This window comes from Schistocerca cancellata, chromosome 5 (genome assembly GCF_023864275.1).
Source record: "Schistocerca cancellata isolate TAMUIC-IGC-003103 chromosome 5, iqSchCanc2.1, whole genome shotgun sequence".
In the NCBI taxonomy this organism is placed as follows: Eukaryota; Metazoa; Arthropoda; class Insecta; order Orthoptera; family Acrididae; genus Schistocerca; species Schistocerca cancellata.
The window spans coordinates 23,408,454-23,430,162 of NC_064630.1; the positions used below are offsets into that span (position 1 = coordinate 23,408,454).

A 21,709-nucleotide genomic window follows, 5' to 3' on the forward strand; every position below is an offset into this window, starting at 1 on the left:
TTTTTATTTCTTCTCCATGGATTTTAATACCTACTCCGAATTTTTCTTTTGTTTTACCGCTTGCTCAATATAGGGATTGAATAATATCGGGGATAGGCTACAACGCTGTCTGACTCCCTTCTCAACCATTGCTGCCCTTTCGTGCCCCGCGACTCTTATAACAGCGATTTGGTTTCTGTATAAATTGTAGACAGCCTTTCTCTCTCTGTATTTGACCCCTACGACCTTCAGAATTTGAAAGAGAGTATTCCAGTGAACATTGTGAACAGATTTCTCTAAGTCTACAAATGCTAGAAACGTACGCTTGCCGTTCGTTAACCTATCTTCTAAGACAAGCCGTACGTTCGGTATTGCCTCACGTGTTCCAACATTTCTACGGAATGCAAACTGATTTTCCCCGAGGTCGACTTCTACCAGTTTTTCCATTCGTCTGTAAAGAATTCGCGTTAGTATTTTGCAGCTGTGACATTAAACTGATAGTTCGGTAATTTTTACACTTGTCAGCACATGCTTTCTTTAGAATTGGAATTTTCTTCTTGAAGTTTGAGGGTATTTCGCCTGTCTCACACATCTTGCCCACCAGATGGAAGAGTTTGGTCATGGCTGGCTCTCCCGAGGCAATCAGTAGTTCTAGTGGAATGTCGTCTACTCCCGGGGCCTTGTTTATACTTACAAGGGAACATCCCCATCGCACCCCCCTCAGATTTAGTTATAAGTTGGCACAGTGGATAGGCCTTGAAAAACTGAACACAGATCGATCGAGAAAACAGGAAGAAGTTGTGTGTAACTATGAAAAAATAAGCAAAATATACAAACTGGGTCGTCCATGCGTAAGATAGGCAATATTAAGGGCAATATGAGGTGCGGAGTTCTGTGGTCCCATGGTTAGCGTGAACAGCTGCGGAACGAGAGGTCCTTAGTTCAAATCTTCCCTTGACTGAGAATTTTAACTTTTTATTTTCAGTTTATGTGAAAAACTCTTATGTTTTCATCACTTTTTTTGGGAGTGATTATCACATCTACAAGAAAACCTAAATCGGGCAAGGTAGAAGAATCTTTTTACCCATTCGCCAAGTGTACAAGTTAGGTGGGGCGGCAACATATTCCTGTCATGTGACGCATATGCCGTCACCAGTGTCGTATACAAAATATCAGACGTGTTTTCCTGTGGAGGAATCGGTTGACCTATGACCTTGCGATCAAATGTTTTTGGTTCCCATTGGAGGGGCACGTCCTTTCGTCAACTAATCACACGGTTTTGTGGTGCGGTCGCAAAACACAGACACTAAACTTATTACAGTGAACAGAGCCGTCAATGAACGAACTGACAGATCATAACTTTGCGAAAATAAAGAAAGCAAAATTTTCAGTGGAGGGCAGATTTGAACCAAGGACCTCTCGTTCCGCAGCTGTTCACACTACCCACGCGACCACAGCGCTCCTCGCCTCACATTGCCCTTAATATTGCCTATCTTACGCATGGACGACCCAGTTTGTATATTTTGCTTATTTTTTCATAGTTCCACACAACTTCTTCCTGTTTTCTCGATTGATCTGTGTTCAGTTTTTCAAGGCCTATCCATTGTGCCAACTTATAACTAAATCTGAGGGGGGTGCGATGAGGATGTTCCCTTGTTAGGTCTTTCAGTGCTATTTCAAAGTTCACTCCCCGTCCCGCTCTCCTGGGGGGTGGGGCAGGGGGGGGGAGGGTCGAGTTCGGTGTCATTATATGTCCTCCATAGAGAGGAACTACTTTTATTACAACGTTTTTTAATCCGATTTGTGGTTTTCCAATTATTTCCGATAACAGTTTTAAATACCTCACCCTCTACACAGGAAAGCTGAAGAAAAAACTGCTTCGTTATCGAATCTTGTGGAACTCGTTCGAGCATGTTCCCCAAGCAGAAGATGCTACTTTCCCTACATAAAACGGGCCGTGCTCCTCACAGCGGTTCCATTACTAGTCGCTTCACAGTATTTTTTTTTTTTTACTTATTTCCTTTCCCGGCAGCTAGAAGTGGGTCCTGCAGCCAGCTCGCTCTCCTGTGTTGCAGGGTCGGAGCACGCGGCGGTGAGCGTGCAGCTGGGAGACACGGTGCGCCTCGAGTGCTCCCACCACCACCACCAGCAGCAGCAGCTGCAGCACCAGCAGACCCTGCCGCAGCCCGCGGCGCCGCTGTGGTTCCGCGACGGCCGCCGCCTGCACACGGCGCTGCCGCGGCTCACCATCGCCAGGCACTGGTGAGCCCAGCCCGCGCCTCTCTTCCTCCTTCCTGTGTTTACGCTTTTTGTCCGCGCGCGGCCTACATACGCCGTGTTTAAATCCTCGCCGCTGTTTACCTCCGCCCATTTAAATGCCGCAGAAAAAACTCCTCTAACTTATAACGACACGCGCCTACGCCATCAGGTGGCTCGCATCCTGTCGGAAGCTACCGCCTCTCTTTAAACTACACAACGCATACGCGTATCGCCGAAGGAAAAACGATACCGCGTAACTGACTTTTACGATCTAATTTTGGTCAGTGGACTTATCTTGACTCGACGCACCTGCGAAAGCGATGCGGAAAGCATACCGTGTCAGTCAAAGGAGGTGAAATAAAATCGGACAAGTGCGAACATGACTCGCTCGCTGAGGATTGCGTGCAAACGTAATTACGTATACAGACAGATCACATTTACGTTTCTATAAGAGCGTTTGCCAGTATTGCATTTACTAAGAACCTTAATTTTTTATACACCGCCAAGGGACCCTAGACGTTAGTGTTTGCCGTTAATTTCAGCTAGGTACCTCCACACGTTCGTGAGAAAAAGGCGTCTTAACAGACGACAAACGGCAGCGGCGCGGTGCGCTGTCGCACCGTCTAGTGTGGCGCGCCTTGTTTCGTCGCGGCCAAATGCCGAAATGTATCACATATTTACCCGAGCCTGCAAGGAGGTGCGGCTTTCATTACGGCGTTAAAAACATTTCTTACGCAGCAATATAAGTCGTAAGATGCACCAAACGTAAACTTGTCGGCGAGTACATTTTACACTGCAAATTTTTCAAAATTGTGCTGTCGTAGTTCACTTTGAACTATCGCAATAACTATAGGCAAAAATGAAAAGAAAACCAGTTCATTATCAAGTTGTGATGCGTGACTGTAAGATGCGGAAAGATACTCTTTTTTTAACGAAAAGTTCCTTTAAAATCGAATGAGAAGATTGCATACCGGAGAACACGCGCGATTACCAAAATAGTCGTTTTGCAAATCAAACTGCCTTTTCCTGCTGCTAGTTACTTTATTTATCCCACACGCGTTTCGCCTTCCCTGTTCTAAGGCATCATCAGTGGGATAGTTTTGTTAGTTATAGATTATCAAGCAGTTCACTTCGCGATTTTTTGTAAAAAAAAGTAATTACTTACGATGTGTGAACTGTTTGATAATCTACAACTAACAAAACTGTATCGTTATAGATCCCACTGATGATGCCTTAGAACAGGAGAAGCCAAACGCGCATGAGATAAATAAAGTAACTAGCAGCAGTAAAAGGCAGTTTGATTTGCAAAAGAAGTGTTTATAAGCTTGCTGCGGAGGATGGCCACACAAACAATCTTGTTACCAAAACAGTCGTTTTTATTTTTTTCACGCGGAAAGTAAAATCTCTGCTGAGAAAATAACTCCAGGGACGGATTTAGCTTTATTTAATCTACATGAAAGAGTTCTTTTAGGCAGATCGAATGACTCGAAATTTTACTCCCCGCGTATCGTACGATACGAGCTGCGTGCCGCGACCAGCACTCCTCGCTGCGCCGGGCGGTACCAGAGAGACAAGCATCGGTGTCGTGCTGCTGTCGTCCCAGTGTGGACCAGCTGATTCCATCACTGTACTCATCTGAATTTCCCCGATTGTCGTCCGAAGTCTACACGTTCGGGTGATGAGGTCGCCTACACCTTGGCCGCGCTCATTGTGGAGTATATACACTCCTGGAAATGGAAAAAAGAACACATTGACACCGGTGTGTCAGACCCACCATACTTGCTCCGGACACTGCGAGAGGGCTGTACAAGCAATAATCACACGCACGGCACAGCGGACACACCAGGAACCGCGGTGTTGGCCGTCGAATGGCGCTAGCTGCGCAGCATTTGTGCACCGCTGCCGTCAGTGTCAGCCAGTTTGCCGTGGCATACGGAGCTCCATCGCAGTCTTTAACACTGGTAGCATGCCGCGACAGCGTGCACGTGAACCGTATGTGCAGTTGACGGACTTTGCGCGAGGGCGTATAGTGGGCATGCGGGAGGCCGGGTGGACGTACCGCCGAATTGCTCAACACGTGGGGCGTGAGGTCTCCACAGTACATCGATGTTGTCGCCAGTGGTGGGCGGAAGGTGCACGTGCCCGTCGACCTGGGACCGGACCGCAGCGACGCACGGATGCACGCCAAGACCGTAGGATCCTACGCAGTGCCGTAGGGGACCGCACCGCCACTTCCCAGCAAATTAGGGACACTGTTGCTCCTGGGGTATCGGCGAGGACCATTCGCAACCGTCTCCACGAAGCTGGGCTACGGTCCCGCACACCGTTAGGCCGTCTTCCGCTCACGCCCCAACATCGTGCAGCCCGCCTCCAGTGGTGTCGCTACAGGCGTGAATGGAGGGACGAATGGAGACGTGTCGTCTTCAGCGATGAGAGTCGCTTCTGCCTTGGTGCCAATGATGGTCGTATGCGTGTTTGGCGCCGTGCAGGTGAGCGCCACAATCAGGACTGCATACGACCGAGGCACACAGGACCAACACCCGGCATCACGGTGTGGGGAGCGATCTCCTACACTGGCCGTACACCACTGGTGATCGTCGAGGGGACACTGAATAGTGCACGGTACATCCAAACCGTCATCGAACCCATCGTTCTACCATTCCTAGACCGGCAAGGGAACTTGCTGTTCCAACAGGACGATGCACGTCCGCATGTATCCCGTGCCACCCAACGTGCTCTAGAAGGTGTAAGTCAACTACCCTGGCCAGCAAGATCTCCGGATCTGCCCCCATTGAGCAGGTTTGGGACTGGATGAAACGTCGTCTCACGCGGTCTGCACGTCCAGCACGAACGCTGGTACAACTGAGGCGCCAGGTGGAAATGGCATGGCAAGCCGTTCCACAGGACTACATCCAGCATCTCTACGATCGTCTCCATGTGAGAATAGCAGCCTGCATTGGTGCGAAAGGTGGATATAGACTGTACTAGTGCCGACATTGTGCATGCTGTGTTGCCTGAGACTATGTGCCTGTGGTTCTGTCAGTGTGATCATGTGATGTATCTGACCCCAGGAATGTGTCAATAAAGTTTCCCCTTCCTGGGACAATGAATTCACGGTGTTCTTATTTCAATTTCCAGGAGTGTATTTGAAAAGATCGGCCGACTTCGGCTCGTGTCGGTCGTCGGCGCAATCCACCACTGTGACCGCAACCTAGGGTTCTGCTTTTACCGACTGATGTACGAAACCCTAAAAAAGATTTGAACGGCGCTTAGTTGAACAATGAATGACCGCCTAACTGCAGCGTTAGAAGCTTTCATATCTGCGGGGCTGTCCTGTGCGGAGACGGTGGGTAAATAAAGGAAGACCTGCAGAGCATCGACAGCTAGCAGTCGCCCTCGAGAACAGACCTCAACTTTCACTCGCGTCTCACGAGAAAGCAACGATTCCTTTCCCGATGAAAAGATCGTCTTGTGAAACGCTGTCCGTTCCTATCACCTGAAGCCCTGACACAGAAACTGCTAACACGGATACGTAAGCAAAAGCAAAACCAATGCACTGCGGCAGCGCGCTCTTTTGAATTCGTGCAGAAATGGAGCCAGTTATGACCGACGTCTACGTACACAATCCTCAAGCCACCGTACAGTGCGTGACAGAGGGTAAATTGTACTGCTACTAGTCACTCCCCTTCCAGTTGCACTAGCAAATGGAATGACGGAAAAATATCTATCGATATCCTTTCGGACGAGCGCATATGTTACTGGCAGTGCGGTCGCTCTACAGTGCTTCGCTAATATCACTTCTGTAAACTTTCTCAGTAGTACTTCCAGAAAATAAGGTTGTCTTCCTTCCAGAGACTCCTATTTGAGTTTATGGAACATTTCCGTAATATTCTGGTGTTGATCGAACCTACCAGTAACTAATATAGCAGCACACCTCTGAGGTTCTTCGCTGTATTCCTTTAAGCCGATCTAGTGGTAATCTCAGTTACTCGAGCAGTACTGTAGAGGAGCTAAACTTCGAATAGGTTTCTGCCTATAAACCGAGGTCGACCATTTGCCTTTCATAGTACCAATCTTATGTGCTCGTTCCGTGCCGTATCAATTTCCATCGTAACGGCTAGTCATTTAAACCCCGTGAGTTTGTCAATCAGCTCACCGCTGATGTATTGCAACACCAAAGGGTTGTTTTCCCTAATCATCTGCATTAACTTATACAAGGTGATTTTTTCCACCGTGTATAAACTCTACATTGATCGATGGAGGATATGGAACAAAAAAGGTCTAATGAACTTATGTCCGGAAATGCACTGATTCAATCATACATTGGTACAGAGACTGCGGTCAGACACGTCTAATAGAACCACAGCTCCAGTATGTGTTGAAAATGGTCCCCACGTGCCTCAACACATGCGCGTCCGTGCCGTAGCATGTTCTGCCTCAAGCGTTCACATCGGCGTGGCTGCATTCGACCAGTGTGAAAGGCAGCGTAAACATTCTGCTCCAGTGCCTCCACATCTGGAGTGGGCTCTGCATACACGATACTTCTGAGATGGCCCCATAACAACAAACCGCACAGGTCGAGAGCCGGTGTACGAGCAGGCCACGCAACCGGACCCCCTCGTCCGATCCATCCACCAAGGAAGACCAGACTCAGATGCGTCTGGACGTTAACGGCGAAGTGGGCTCGAGCAGCCATCACGTAGCAGCCACATAACCCTGCAAATCATCAATGGCACTTCTTCCAGCAGGGGAGGCCTGTTAGGCGACGTGGAAGAAGGACTGGTCCCAAAATACTGTCGCCAATTATTCCGGCCCACACATTCCACCTGAACCTATACTGACGATTCGCCGTCACCGTACCATGGGGGTTCTGCATACTATCCCACAGATAACAGTTATGAAAGTTGAAGATACCACTCCGCATAAAGGTGGCGTCATCTGCGAGTAGGATGTATGACACAAATCCCGGAATCGTGGTTGCCTGGTGAAGGAACCAGTGACGAAACTGCTGCAGATGTGGAAAGTCTATTACTAGTAACCCTTCTACACGCTGTAAGTGATAAGGGTAGTAACAGTTGTCATGGAGACTGTTCCGCACGTCTGGTTCACACTGTACTGGTGGGCCAACTGCCTGCTACAGTGTTAATCACATTTTCCTCCAAGTCCAGAGTCCGAACATTTCTGGTACGTCCATCATGATTCCCTGCTTCCTGAAACGACCCTGTCTCAGACAAATGGCGAAACGCTTTTGAAGACATTGAACGCTGTGGTTGTTGTCGGCGGGGATAGGTATCCTGATACAACCTTGGTACCGCCAGTTGCCATTTGCCTTTGCGTAAGTAAACACCACGTCGGCAAGCTCTCGATTCGAATACGGGAACACTGTGTACAACGCTGTATCAGATCCACTATAAGGTGAGTCAGCAAGAGAAGTGAATACTGCCAACTACTGTGGCAGGAGAGGTCGCTACGATATCACGTATGAGGAACAGTACCATCGTCTAGGAGGAAATCACGCATACTGCATGGTACAGCGCGTATTAGACTGCAGTCTCTGTAACAATGTATGACTGAATAAATGGTCTCGAGCCTGGAAACCATGCATCTCCTGACGTAAGTTCATTAGACCTGAAATTGGGTCAGTTCGCCTGGGTTTTCCTATTTAAAGGAACAGTTCAAAATGGATTTAAGCATTTCAGCTTTCGCTTTGTTACTCTCAATTTCAGTTCCTGACTCTTTCGCTAGAGACTGAATACTAGCTTTGGTGCCTCTAATAGCCTTTACGCACGACAAGAATTTCTTAGGATTTTATGAAAGATAATTAGACAATATTGTGGTACGGCAGTCACCTAAGGCTTCACGCATTGCCCTCTTGACAGTCAAACGTGTTTCGTCCTATCTATAGCACTACGCTTCGTTTTACTTCTATTATGGAGCAGTCTCTGTTTCTTTAGAAGTTTGTTTACAGTGACTATATACCATGGACGAGCAATTCCATTATGAACTGTTCTACTGGGTACAATTTCTTACTGGACTCATCGTTTCTATGGTAAGAATGCATTTTTAAAGGTCAACAATTATTTTGTGAGAAAACAAACAGTTGCTTTACCTAGCAAATATTCCTCGAAGTCGTATGGTAATACTTATACTAATCAAGCAAACGTTTTTGTTTCAGGCTAAACATAAAATCCGTGAAGTGTAGTGATGCTGCAAAGTACAGCTGCTATCTCGAAACGGACAATGGAAGATTGTGGCAAAACATTACGGTAGCAGTCAACGACATGAACTGCCAAAAAGCTGTAAATACAAAGCGAGCGTCCCTAAATCAAGAGAGCTCCACAAGCAAAGCTGACTTGATGCCTGTCGAGGGCTCAGGGAGCGTTCTCGGTGCAAGTGGCATGGAAACTCAGCACGGGACCCCAGCCGAATCCGTGGACTATGTTTCAGATGAAGATGCTGTAGAAGGTACGTGACTCCATAGATTTAGAAACAAATTATTCATTTACCCCTTTATGTGCAGTAACAGACACGTATCATGTACCACTTAAAAAAAAAGTGTCACCTTACCGTTTATTTCCCTTAGTTAGGGACCACTTGAAACCTCTACTTCGCACCAAATGAGTCTTATGTACCCATTTTGTTTGGTTTGAAGGTCATTGCTTTCTGAATCTCTCCAGTCACGTCCTTTTATCTTTTCCTCAGCTTGAACTTCTATTTTTTCACAAAAAAATGTTAAAACTTGATGATTTGGACAAATCTTCGAACGTCATAAAACACTACCATCCAAAGCTAGTACTTCGACAGCATTCGTGCTACCTCTGTATTAGGCCCAGAACTTTCCCCATACGGTGATCTTGTCCAAAATATGAACTATTCTACTAACCATAACTTACAGAATCTTTTATTTTGTGTAAGAATTTTTCATAAATACATTTTGAACATCTTTCTAGTTTCCTTAACCCATTCTTTAGATTGTTCTGGGACACTGAGTATTTTTATTATGAACAGAAATGCTGTTTTACATTATGCATTGGAGCTTTTGACACAACTACAGGCAGTCATAATGACATTCTTCACAATACTCTAGCATATGTTTGTACCCTGTTTGGGAAAGCATGTAGCCATGCAACTCAGTGAAAGTGTGCTATGTGACACCAGCAAGAAAACTGTTGTGGAAGAACTGATTCAATAACCTTCATAATTCACTTGTTTACTGTGACACTTCCTCTTCAGTCTTCCAAAATATCTTCATGAAATTATTGTTTTTCTTCTGTTAAAGTTATTGATTTTTCTGAGACAAAGCTTTCTTTATGCATTTAGAATTTTTGTAGCATGCACTTGAGCACCTACACCTGATTCTTACATTACTTGTAAAAATGATCATTTCCTGTAACATCTATAAAAGTGGAAAGTTCATAATGCAAGAATCGCTAGATGTCTTGATGCTTTTTATTTTCTGAGGCACTGGTGCAATGTATACATTATATAATGTATTCATAGTAAGAATATGAGGAAATTGTGAATGATAGACACAACATTGCATGCAAGAGATACATGTTTCATGATAATTGATATTAATTTTACTAATTCAGTTATGGTTAGCTACTAAATACAGATATTTATTTCTGTGCAGGTAGCTTTATCCATGCTGAGGTACCTTTGAGGATGCAAAAGACAAAGGTTGCTATTATAGGAAGTTCACCTGTTCTTGACTGTGGTGTTCCAGAGGAAGCTGAAAGTAATATTACTTGGATAAAACATGATACAAATGAAATTCCTAGCATTGACCTTGACAATATCCCTGATGAATATGTTATTAAGGTAAGTAACAAACCTTTTAAAAATACTGTCACAATCCACTAACTAGAATCCATTTGTCAAACTATTTCTCTTGGCATTTACTTCTCTTTTGTATAGTTCCAGAAATTTTCAAAACATGGTGCTCTCATACATATACTTTTTGTTTGTGCTAAAATTGTTGTTTACTGCATATTTGTCTCTTTATTTACATTAGTTTCCAAGTTTTAGTTTTGGCTCTCAAGTGAACATACGCAAACTTTTTAACAACAAAAACACAGAATGAATTATATGAATCTTGCAGCAATTGTTATTTGACACACTGTCGTTGAGTTGACACACTGACTGGGAGGTAGATCTACTTTTACGCAATAAGTAAATACTCAACGTATGACTACACCAACTTATTAACATAGGCATTTGTTTTGCATCTATTGTTTCTGTCACTCAGAGTGATGATCAGAATGTGGATTATTACATTCTACCATATGCTCTGCAAGTAGTATGTTTTCATGACTTCTTTTTACTGTCAAAAATTTCTCATTAAAGTAATTCATACTTTTATTCATTGTATATCATTGCAGTTTGGCCCACATCAACTACTAGAGCTTCAGGATATCAATGTGGATGATGCTGGCTGGTACACATGTATAGCTTGCTCACTGCACTGTCAAGCAGTTACAACAATTTGGCTCCAGTTAGATCATGGTATGTATTCTGCATAATTTGTTGGCATTGTATTATTGTTTTTAATTTTATGTTAATAAAAAAACATAGTAATAAAAATACAAAGACTAGAATAATAGCTTGGCAATAATACATCCATATATTTCATGGTAGTCTAACATTTTAAGGCATTCAGAATTGCATAAAATTTGCTTGCCACCTATAAAACTTTTTTCTCTTGTGTGAAGGTGATCATATTGTGTTTCAGCTATGTCACTTATTGCTGATTCAGAAGTGGACACATCTGCGGATACCAATATATCTCTACAGGATATAGATGTGTCAGAAGAGCAGAAACTTTATGGTTCTACAACATATTTAAAATCACCAGTGTTCTCAAAACCAAACAAGATGCATCCTCTAAACATAAAGGCAGCAGGCAGTTCTCTCAATCTGAAATGTCAAGCTGATGGTATAGTCCCTGATATTAACTTTCATCCACAATTTGTCTTGTTATTTAAATACTTCTTCACATATCTTGAACTATCTACATTTTTCAGCCCTGTCTGTCATAATATAGTATTTATAACCACTAAATACATAGTTATGTTAATGCTTTAGTAACACTGAGAATAAAATGCCATGAAGAACCTAATTAGTTATGTCACTTGACTGCTGATCTACAGGAATTAAATGTAAGAAGTTGGCTGTACAACCTATATGAACTGTATAACACAGTGAGAATGAAATTTCATACCAGTATTTTATACTATCTGCAACTAATTACAGGTTTCCATAACCAGTTTCATGTTGACTTTTTCTGTTAGACTATGCCATGGATTACAAACTTACAACCACAGAGAGTTGTAGTGATGAACAATGTAACAGAACACAAAATAGTTATAACATGTGCAATGAATCTGAGACACACACAGTTCTTCTGTGTGTTTTTTCTTTCAGTACTTACCAAGCTAGTTGGCAACTGTCAATAACCAAAAATAAATAATTATATTTTAATTCATATATTAAATACAAATTATTTTTATAATAACTGAAACTAGACTGAGGCATCCAATATGTTGTTGCTGTGATTGTCTCCCACAGCTTTTGGAATTGAACTTAGTCTTCTGAAGAAATGCAAAATTAATAAATGATGGAAAGGTTGAAATAAAGTAACTAAGAATTCCAAATCAAAGCAACAGCTGAAATCAAGTCAGTCTTGAACTGTATTTGGTCAGAGGCTAGAGAAATTGTACCAGACGACATCAGACTCTTGTAACACAAAATGGCATAAACACATAACAAGATGTGCAGAAGAATCAGAAACATGTTGTTCTCTAATTTAACTATGAGAAGGGAAAGAAACTGATTTCCATAATCTTATCTACATAGCTTTGTTAAGTTATGTATAATACTGGTCTTGAAGTCAATTTCAGTTTCACTAAGAATGTCTTTTTCATGTGTTTCTAGGAGATCCAACTCCAAACATCACATGGTATAAAGATGGAGGGAGTTTAGATCATAACTTGGAGGTGACATATAAACGATGGTCCATTAATCTTGAGAAGTTGCAGGCTTTTGATTCTGGAAATTACACTTGTATTGTCTGCAATGTAAATGGATGCATAAATTTCACCCATATAGTGGAAGTTATTGGTATGAGGATGTTTCTGTTTCAAAATATTGTTTTTTTTTCTATTGAATAAATGTGAAGAACTATTTATAAGTTTAAGCAACTTAACTGCATTTATGATTGTAAGTGACATTTCAGTTATAAACATAGCTAGATTGTTTCTCATTTTGTAAGTGTTTTCTTAATAAATTTTAGACAAACATTCTGGGAGGCAGTTTCCTCACTACATCAAGAACATAACAGCTGCTGTAAATACAACAACTGAACTGAAATGTGTCCCTGTCATGGATAACCAGGCACACATTCTGTGGCAACGTGTAGCCAGTTGTCCAAGCAGTAATATGGATAGTCGTTCAGAGTCAGTGTTTCCATCACAGGTAAGCTATTTGAATTGTTGTATACAATATTACAAGAAAAAAACAATACTCTTCTTGAAAATAATAGGTGGAACGATAAAAAATCTTCTCGCCAAGCAGCAACAGGAGAAAACATATAAAAGTTAACAAAACGTGCAAGAAAGGTAATGAAATGTGCAAGCTTTTGTAGCCAGTGGCTCCTTCCTCTGGCGGAAGGGTTGAAGGAGAGGGAAGAGGGATGAAGGAAAAGGACTGAAGAGTTATATGAAATGAGGAGAATCGTGGAAAAGTCACCCAGAATGCTGGATCGGGGGACACCTACCAGGAAGAATGAGAAGGAAAGACTGATTGTTGGGGACTATACCCCATAATATTTGAAACCTGAGAGCTGAAAGGTTGAATATAGGGTAGAAATCAAGACAGAGCTTACTAACAAAACATTGTGCAAGAGTTAATAAAGCTAAGTGCCTAACACATGCTAGAGACGAGGGTGGGAAAAATAGACTGGCCAGAAAATAAAAGATATAGAAGACTAAACAGGACCAAAGGAAGGAATAGTTATTGAGAGAAAATGCAGAGACTGAAGAAATCAACATAAATTAAGGCCAAGTGGGAGGTGAGAACCAAAGACATGTTGTAACACCAGTTTCCACCTGCAGAGTTCTGGGAAACTGGCATCAAGAGGAAGAATCCAGATGGCATATGTGGTGAAAAATGCATTGAGGCCACAACTATCATGCTGTAGGGCATGCTCTGCAACGGGATATTGTGTGTTGTCAGTATACATGCTCTGTCCATGTCCACTCATCCTAACTGATACCACGGTGGTGGTCATACCAATGTAGAAGACCAAACAGAGATTGCATAATAGCTAGCATACAATATGTGTTGCTTCACAGGTGACTCTCCCTTTGATAGTATACATTTTGCCAGTTATGGAGCTGGCAGAAGGATGCATAGGGCAGGCCTACAACAGGGACAGTCACAGCGATAGGAGGGTAGGAAAATGGGTGGAGAAGCAGCTTGGATCTGACTATGACATTGTGGAGACTGGGGGGAGGAGCAATGAAAAGCTATTCTAGTTGTATTGGGCAAAATGTCAGAGACAGGATTTTTTTTGAAGTATCAGCAGGATTGGATATGATGACCCAGGAAATTTGCTTTTGAATGAGGCTGGTAGGGTAATTATGTCCAGTCAAGGCTGAAGTGGTGTACTGTTGTGTGAGAGGGAGCATTTGACATGGAAAGAATGGTAACTGTCAAAATTTAAATACTGTTGTTTGTTAGTAGGTTTAATATGAAAAGAAGTGTGCAGGTGACCCTCAGTGAGGATGAGGTCAACTTCAAAGGAAAGTGGTATAGGATCTAGAATAGTCCCATGTGAAATTTAATTGGGAGTGTTTAGTTGGAGATTCCAAGAACTTTAACAGGTCAACCTCACCATGAGTGCATATGGCAAAGATGTCATCAATGTTTCTACGCCAAACCAGGGGCTGAAGGCTTATGGATCCCAGGAAAGCCCCTCCAAAGCAATCTGTGAAAAGGTTGGCACAGGCAGGAGCTGTCCTAGTTCCCATGGACTCATCCCTGATTTGTTTGTAAGTCTGCTCCTCAAACATAAGTTGTCTGTAAGCATAAAGATGATTAAGGTGAGCAGGAAGGATGTCGTAGATTTGGAATCTGGTGGGCACTGCTTGAGATAATGTTCAGCAGCAGAAATAACATGTACATGGTGGATGTTGGTATAGAGGGAGGTGGCATCAGTAGTGACAATCAAGGTTTGTGGTGGAGGAGGGTCGTGCATAGATTTCAGACGATTTAGGAAATCTTTATGTGGCCATCCTTGTAGTAGATGGTTACAAGTACTTCGACTGTTCATTATGACATGAAAATTACAACACCTGCAGCCACATCTCCTGCATTTAATTTATTTATGAAACCAGTTTCAGTGTTAACTACACCATCTCCAGGCCCCATGACTGATGTAAATTGGGAGGAATCCAATTCAAGTGCAGTCACAACAGGAGCCAATATTAAATAACTGGTGTCCATAGATATGTTTTACATTGATTTCTATTATGACTGCACACAAGACTGGACTCCTTCCAATTTGTGTTGGTAAAGAAGCCTGAAGATGGTGTGATGGAACACTGAAACTGGTTGCATAAATAAATTAAATGAAAAAGGCATGGCTGCAGGTGTTTTAATTGTCACTTCAATCTAGAAAACAGTTAGTGTCTTTAATATAGGTACTTCTACTATAGGTTGCAGTTTTTGACTAACTAAGGCAGATATATGTTCGGTTGGTGCTTTGATGCCAGCAACAATGAGACAGCCAGGGTGGCTGAGTTCATGGATCTTAGAAAGAAGATAGTAAGTGAGAGTGCCTGGTTTTGGGAGGAGTAAGAAGTTCTATAGATCACAGGGATGGGATCTTGATGGCAGAAGGTATATGTCAAGGTGTCAGACAGTTGGCACAGACCTTCACTTACATACTCCCATCTGTCAAGAACTACAGTGGTAGATACCTTGTCTGTTGGGGGAATAATAATGGAGTTATCAGTTTTTAGGGAATAAAGAGCCTATGGATCTGCACAGGACAGGTTAGGGTCATGTTGTAGGGACCTGAATGGGATTGTAGAGCAATGCAGGCTGTTAGGAATTCTTGAAAGGCTTGCAAATGGTGATTATGAGGTAATGATGGTGGATCGAGTTGGGATCACGGTTGAAACTGTTTAAGGCAGGGTTCAGTGTCAAGTCTGCTGTTGGAAAAGTTTTGGAACTGAGTTTCCCAGTGATATTTCCAGTTGATGTTACATGTGAAGGGAAGTAGGCCCTTCACCAAAGCAGCACCCTTGGATAACACAGATAATTCAGATGGGGAGAGTGCCTTAAGTAGAAGGTTGAGAACACTGTAGTGTTGTGGCTGGTTTTTGTGATCATGAGTTACCACTGCTCTGGGAGGCAGTGGTGAAATCTGGATATATGAAGAAGGTTAGCCAAACTCAGTTTGTAAGGGAGGAATGGTAGTTGATGGCATGGCTGTTGGGGAAGCTGGGGAGGAACAGGAAGAAAAATAATACTGTTGAGGTACTTTAAGTGAAGATAGGCTAGCTTTTTCAGGTGAGCTCTTGGCTGTTGTTGCAGTTTGAACTTGACTTGGTGGATGATACCATCCAAGGAAACATGAGGGGCAGACAACTGCAGGGTTTTGTAGGAGAAAAGTCTGATGTAGTGGATATTGGCAGATGAGGGATATAGGTTACAGATTAGCCATGTAAGTGCAAGAGATTGCTGTATTTGAAACTGTAAAAGAGGCTGGTATAGAGTAGGATTCCATCCAGAAACAGGGACTTACAATCCTTTGGGGGGTAACTCCCAGAAAGAAGCAGGTGTCAAGAGACAGAATGTGGGGATCAGTGCAGATATATGCCTTTCAGCCCTTCTGCCAGAATAAGTTGCCACTGTCTCCAGAAGCTTGCACATTTAGTTAATTACAATGTGTTTTCTGTTGCTGCTGAGTGAATAGATTTTTTGTCTACCCAATTACATTATATTTTCAAAAAAATGTTTTTGTTGAGATAATACTCTTCTTGAGATAAATATGTGATAGCACAGATTTTCTTTATATTGTTGCTGTAAATTATTATTAGTTTTTAAGAGAAAATTAACAATGTTTGCTGGTAACTTTGGTCTAATTGTTTTTAAATTTTCCTTTTTCGCTGTGAAGTGAACAGTTCAGTTTAAAATTATACGTAATCATTTCTTTTTATTCTTTTGTTAAATTGTAGTTAAGAACTATGAAACACTTTCAAACTTATAATTTCTCATATATAATCAATAACAAAATGTATAAGTAACATGAATAAGAGTTTTTCTTTTTTCTTTGTGCTTCAAAGGACAAAGTGACCTGTAAGTACCATTCATTGGCAATCTGTAAAAGTGATTTCCAGTTGTTCATACAGAGCATATATCTTATGTCAAACCAGAGTTAGTGCTCTTCAGTTAAAATAAGACAGTTATTATAAAAAAATTTAAAAAAGTTGAAAAGAGACACTGAAATTGTGAGTGGAACACATCAGTACTAGGCTAACATGACTGTGTGATGAATTATAATATCTGTGTTCCTCAATTGGACTGGACTTTTCAATAAGCAGTTCCCAGGCATCTGATATACAGTAAGGATAAATCTATTCATAGAAAAATATTCCACACTGAAATGTTAATCCAATAATGGGAGATGATAATATCATTTAGCAATCTACATGAAGGAGAAACTCTAAAGCATAAATATAAATGTGTCTCACAAGCTAGTTTGTGTGTCCATTGTCTGCAGCAAGCAGAGAAGGAGGTTTTATTTACAAAGCAAGTATAAACAAGTCTGAATATTTTGGAGTTATGCTCCATTATCCAAATGGTGTAGAGGAGAAATGCTTAGAGTTTTGATCACTGAAGTTACGTAGGTGAGGCACAAAGAATCCCAAGTCAAGGGCATCACAATACTAAGATGGTTATTAAAAAAGATAATATTTGTTTACCTTTACATGTGTTTACACTGCTTCCCAGGTTATCAGGGAATGTATTATCAAGCTTCCTTTTGTAAAACATTTAATGTGTGTATTGTGGCATATAGGACTGTGCAATATAAGCATATAGAGTAGTTTAAATCTGCCACAGTGCAACATTTCTTTCTGAGTTTAAAACACAAATGCTCAAGGAATATTTTTATTAGAAAATGTTCTTTTTATTTGCATTTTTGAAATAGACTGTTCCTGTATTGAGATAGAGAATGAAAACATAAGACACAGTAGTGAGGTTGTTAATGTATCAATGGTTTTTAGCCTAGGGGCAGCCAACATCTGCTGATTATTCCAAACATAACACACAACAGTGAGGGCTGGTATGAGTGCATCACAACCATCAAAACTGGAAGCATTTTTACCTGTGTCTACCTACAAGTGATTGACGGTAAGTAGTCTGTAGATTATTTTGGCAAATTAACTAACACAGTATAACCAAACTAATAAATGTGAAAATGAACTCCAAGACAAAAAAAAAGATGTGCCATGAAGGAATTATCCAAATGGCATGGAAATCAGTAGATGTGATGTACATGCACAAACAGACAAATGTTTACAATTTCAGAAAAAATGGATGATTTATTCAAGAAGAAGAGTTTCACAAACGGAGAAAATCAGTAACACATTGGTCCATTCCTAGCCCTTGTACAAGCAGTTATTCAGCTTGGAATTGATTGACAGAGTTATTGGATGTCCTCCTAAGGGATATGATGTCAAATCCTGTCCAAATGGCATGTTAGATTGTCAAAATCCTAAGCTGGCTGTAGGGCCCTGCTCATAATACTCCAAATATTCTCAATTGTGAAGTGATCCAGTGAGATTACTGGTCAAGCTAGGATTTGGCAAGCAACAGTAGAAATTCTCGCCATGTGCAGGTGGGCACTATCTTGCAGAAATGTAAGCCCAAAATGGATTTCTATGAAGAGCAACAAAACAGGGTGTAGAATACCTTTGGCATCTATCCTGTGTTGTAGGGGTGCTGCAAATGACAACTGAACAAGTCCTGTTGTTGGGCTGCATGGTGGGTGACAGAGAGGCTGGTATCCCACTACTGCCCGGGGCATCTCGAGACACATTTCCATTGGTCACAGGGCTCAACTAAATGTGGGACTCACCACTGAGGACAATTCTGTTCAAGTCAAGTAGTTTATAGGTCAAAGACATGCCTGGAGATGCCCCAAATGGTAATAGGATACCAATCTGACTGTCGCCCACCATACGCTCTGACAACCATGAGTGACCGTCTGGGGTGCCATTTCTTTTCACAGCAGGACCCCTTTGGTTGTTATCTGCAGCACCCTTTAAGCACAGTGGTACGTCAAAAACATTCTACATCTTGTTTTGTTGCCCTTCGTGGAAAGCTATCCCAGGCTCACTTGTAGCAAGATAATTTCTACTGCTCACCTTTGTGCTTGCCAAAGTGTACCTTGGCCAGAAAGATCACCATATCTTTCCTCAACTGAAAATGTTTGGAGCATTATTGACTGGGCCCTCCAACCATCTTGATGTTTTGACCATGTAATGAGCTAACTGGAAATAATTTGGTATGATATCCCTCAGGAGGATATCCAACTATTCTATCAATCAGTGACAAGCTGGATAACTGCTTCCCTAACAGGTAGAAATGGATCAACATGTTATTGACTTGATCAATTTGTTAAGCCTTTTGTCTTGAATATAACATACAATTTTTCTGAAATTGTAATCATATGTTTTTCTGCACTTGTACATCATACCTACCAATTTCTGTCCCATTCAGATAATTCCAGCCTCACAGTTGTCATTTTCCTTGTCTTAAGAGTCTAATTTGTTTGACAAGGACAAATTTTAGTCACACTGTATAATTCTCATAGTGTACCATAGTTGAAGTACACACACACAAGATAAACATTAAATTTTGAGCCATGGAGTAGTAAATTCCTCCTTCAAGTGAGAAGAATATGGAGGGTAGGCACAAGCAAGATTTTGTGTTTTTAATCTCAAGGAAGAATAATTTTTTTCACATTGTTTACTATTCCTTTCTCACTTTCTCTCATCAGATGACTCTCACCTCTTCTATTCTAATCTGCCATTATTTACTGTTTTCCACTAAGTTAGCTTTTGTTCTTTTCCTCCTTTTCTGACATTCATGTTTCATCTGTGCTGCATCATTCCATATATTCTACTTCCTTCCTGTAATATGTACTCTCTTCATTTTGATTTGTGAGTAACTTATCATTGTTTTACAGTCATCTGATTCATTTGTTATTTTGTTTTCTTTTTTATTATCCAAGAAACATCTTTTGATGAAGAATTTCAAATTTCATGTTCTTGTTTTTATACATTTGTCTGTACTGAAGTCAAACAATGTTACTTCTTGCTCACACAATAATTTTGCTTTTGATGTACAATTAAATTGTAGAGAAATGAGATAAATCAGGAAGCCTGTGCTAATTATCATTTCCTTTGAGATAGAACTACTGGCAAGAAATTACCTACATAAGGCGAAATATCAGAATAGTTGATACAGAACTACTAGTTTCTTCCTAGGGGAGAAGAGATGGACAGCCTGGGCAAGGTTAAAGAGAAAGGCATTAGAGAGACCCACCTGTTGTGAGGGCAAGGAAGGGCACAGTTTTTTTTTTTTTTTTTTTATCAAATCTTCCTGTAGATGAGATAATCATATCCTTTTTGTTCCCAAAAGTCTACAAGTCTTTTACATATATTTATTTTGAGTATACTGATTTGTTCCTTACATTTTATTTTCAGAACATTTTACCTATGCTGGTAAGACAGCTCAGGTAGAAAGAAAGAAGGTCGCTGTCGTTGGGAGTTCTCCGACACTCACCTGTGATGCCCCACCTGGACCTGACGTTCATGTTCGCTGGATAAAGCACAATACCAGAAGACTGCCTTTCAAAGATTTAAATAATATACCTTCTCAGTACATTGTTTCAGTAAGTAAATAACTTATTTTGATCCAAGGCTTCTCAAAAATGCTCATCAGTATAAATGCTGTCAAGTACACAATTTCTACATAGTAAGTTACAATTAATCATAGTAATTTGCCTTGGCTATTGAAACCACTTACAGATGTGAATGAAGTTTGTCATAATGATGCTTGTGCATGTACGACTTACATTCAGAAAATAACCGAACTTTACTTTCCTAAACTTCATTATTAATTTCATAGATCAATAGCCCTTGCCACCATAAAAGCACCCCCCCCCCTCCCCTTTTCATGAAGCAGTTCTCAATAGCTTCATTTGAGATGGCCTTTAAGGTCTGAGATGAATTTGTTTTGACAGTGCACATAGTTCACTTTTTCACTTTGAGAAAATAATTCAAAATGCAGAATTCCATTAAAGTCAAAAAAGCAGTGAGCATTGCTATGACATGGGATTGAAACGGATGACTGAACTTCTGTCTTAATGTTGTAGCTGTAAACTGAGCTTTTGTCTCCAATCATGATCCTCTGGATAAATGTTTCTTCATTGTCTTGTTCAAGGAGTTTCTGACAACCATCCACTCCATTTTTTTTTCTGTTGTCCTGTCATCAAACGAGGAACAAATATTACTGCAATGTTCAATAATTGCATCAAAATTCCATGACATGATATGAAGATAGTAACTGTTCTCAAAAGAACAGATACCATTGATGACCGTGTAGCTTCTCTAGAATAAATGATAATAATTGAAACCCTCAGCTGCCGACAGGTGTTGTTGACATACCTTGTTGGGCAGCTGAAAATGTGTGCCCCGACTGGGACTCAAACCTGGGATCTCCTGCTTACATGGCAGACATTCTATTCATCTGAACCACCGAGGACACAGACGAATAGTGCGACTGCAGGGACTTATCCCTTGCACGCTTCTCGTGAGACCCACATTCCCAACTGTCCATAATCTACATACGTAATGTTCCTAATAGATACTTCGCCCATCCACTCATTACTCACGCCCACTTAAGTTGAAGATTCCCGTAAGAGTGCGGGAAACCTGTGCGCACTCGCATCTGTGTCCTTGGTGGCTCAGATGGATGGAGCGTCTGCCATGTAAGCCTGTAAGCAGGAGATCCCAGATTCGAGTCCCGGTCAGGGCACACATTTTCAGCTGTCCCCATCAAGGTACGTCAACAACACCTGTTGGCAGCTGAGGGTTTCAATTAATTATCATTTATCCCTGACACAACCAATTTGAGATGCTAAGCTCTTCTCTAACAGTCAATTGGCAATTTACATGCAATAGATTGTTGATTTTTTTGAAAATGTAAGTTATCAATTGTAGAGGAAGGCCTCCTTAGTCCAGAATATTGGCAATTTGCATGCACTAGATTTTTGATGTTTCTGAATCTGTGAGTCATCAATTGAAGTGGGCAACCTCCTTCGTTGAGAATCATCTTCAGTTCACTGATAACTGCTTTTAATTCATGAAAACCATTTGTAATATTGCATACAACC

General features: G+C 41.4%; 1 protein-coding gene across 3 annotated transcripts in view; it reads left to right on the plus strand.

Moving 5' to 3' along the window:
* The window catches only part of LOC126189044 (fibroblast growth factor receptor 3-like), a 472,954-nt gene that overhangs the window by 405,723 nt on the left and 45,522 nt on the right, over positions 1 to 21,709 (plus strand). For all 3 annotated transcript variants that reach the window (XM_049930898.1, XM_049930897.1, XM_049930896.1), the window contains exons 3-11: positions 2,055 to 2,241; positions 8,414 to 8,703; positions 9,872 to 10,059; positions 10,620 to 10,743; positions 10,970 to 11,173; positions 12,172 to 12,357; positions 12,530 to 12,711; positions 17,532 to 17,658; positions 20,019 to 20,206. In XM_049930898.1, coding sequence (XP_049786855.1) covers positions 2,055 to 2,241; positions 8,414 to 8,703; positions 9,872 to 10,059; positions 10,620 to 10,743; positions 10,970 to 11,173; positions 12,172 to 12,357; positions 12,530 to 12,711; positions 17,532 to 17,658; positions 20,019 to 20,206 — 1,676 coding nt within the window. The remainder of the gene's footprint in view (positions 1 to 2,054; positions 2,242 to 8,413; positions 8,704 to 9,871; positions 10,060 to 10,619; positions 10,744 to 10,969; positions 11,174 to 12,171; positions 12,358 to 12,529; positions 12,712 to 17,531; positions 17,659 to 20,018; positions 20,207 to 21,709) is intronic.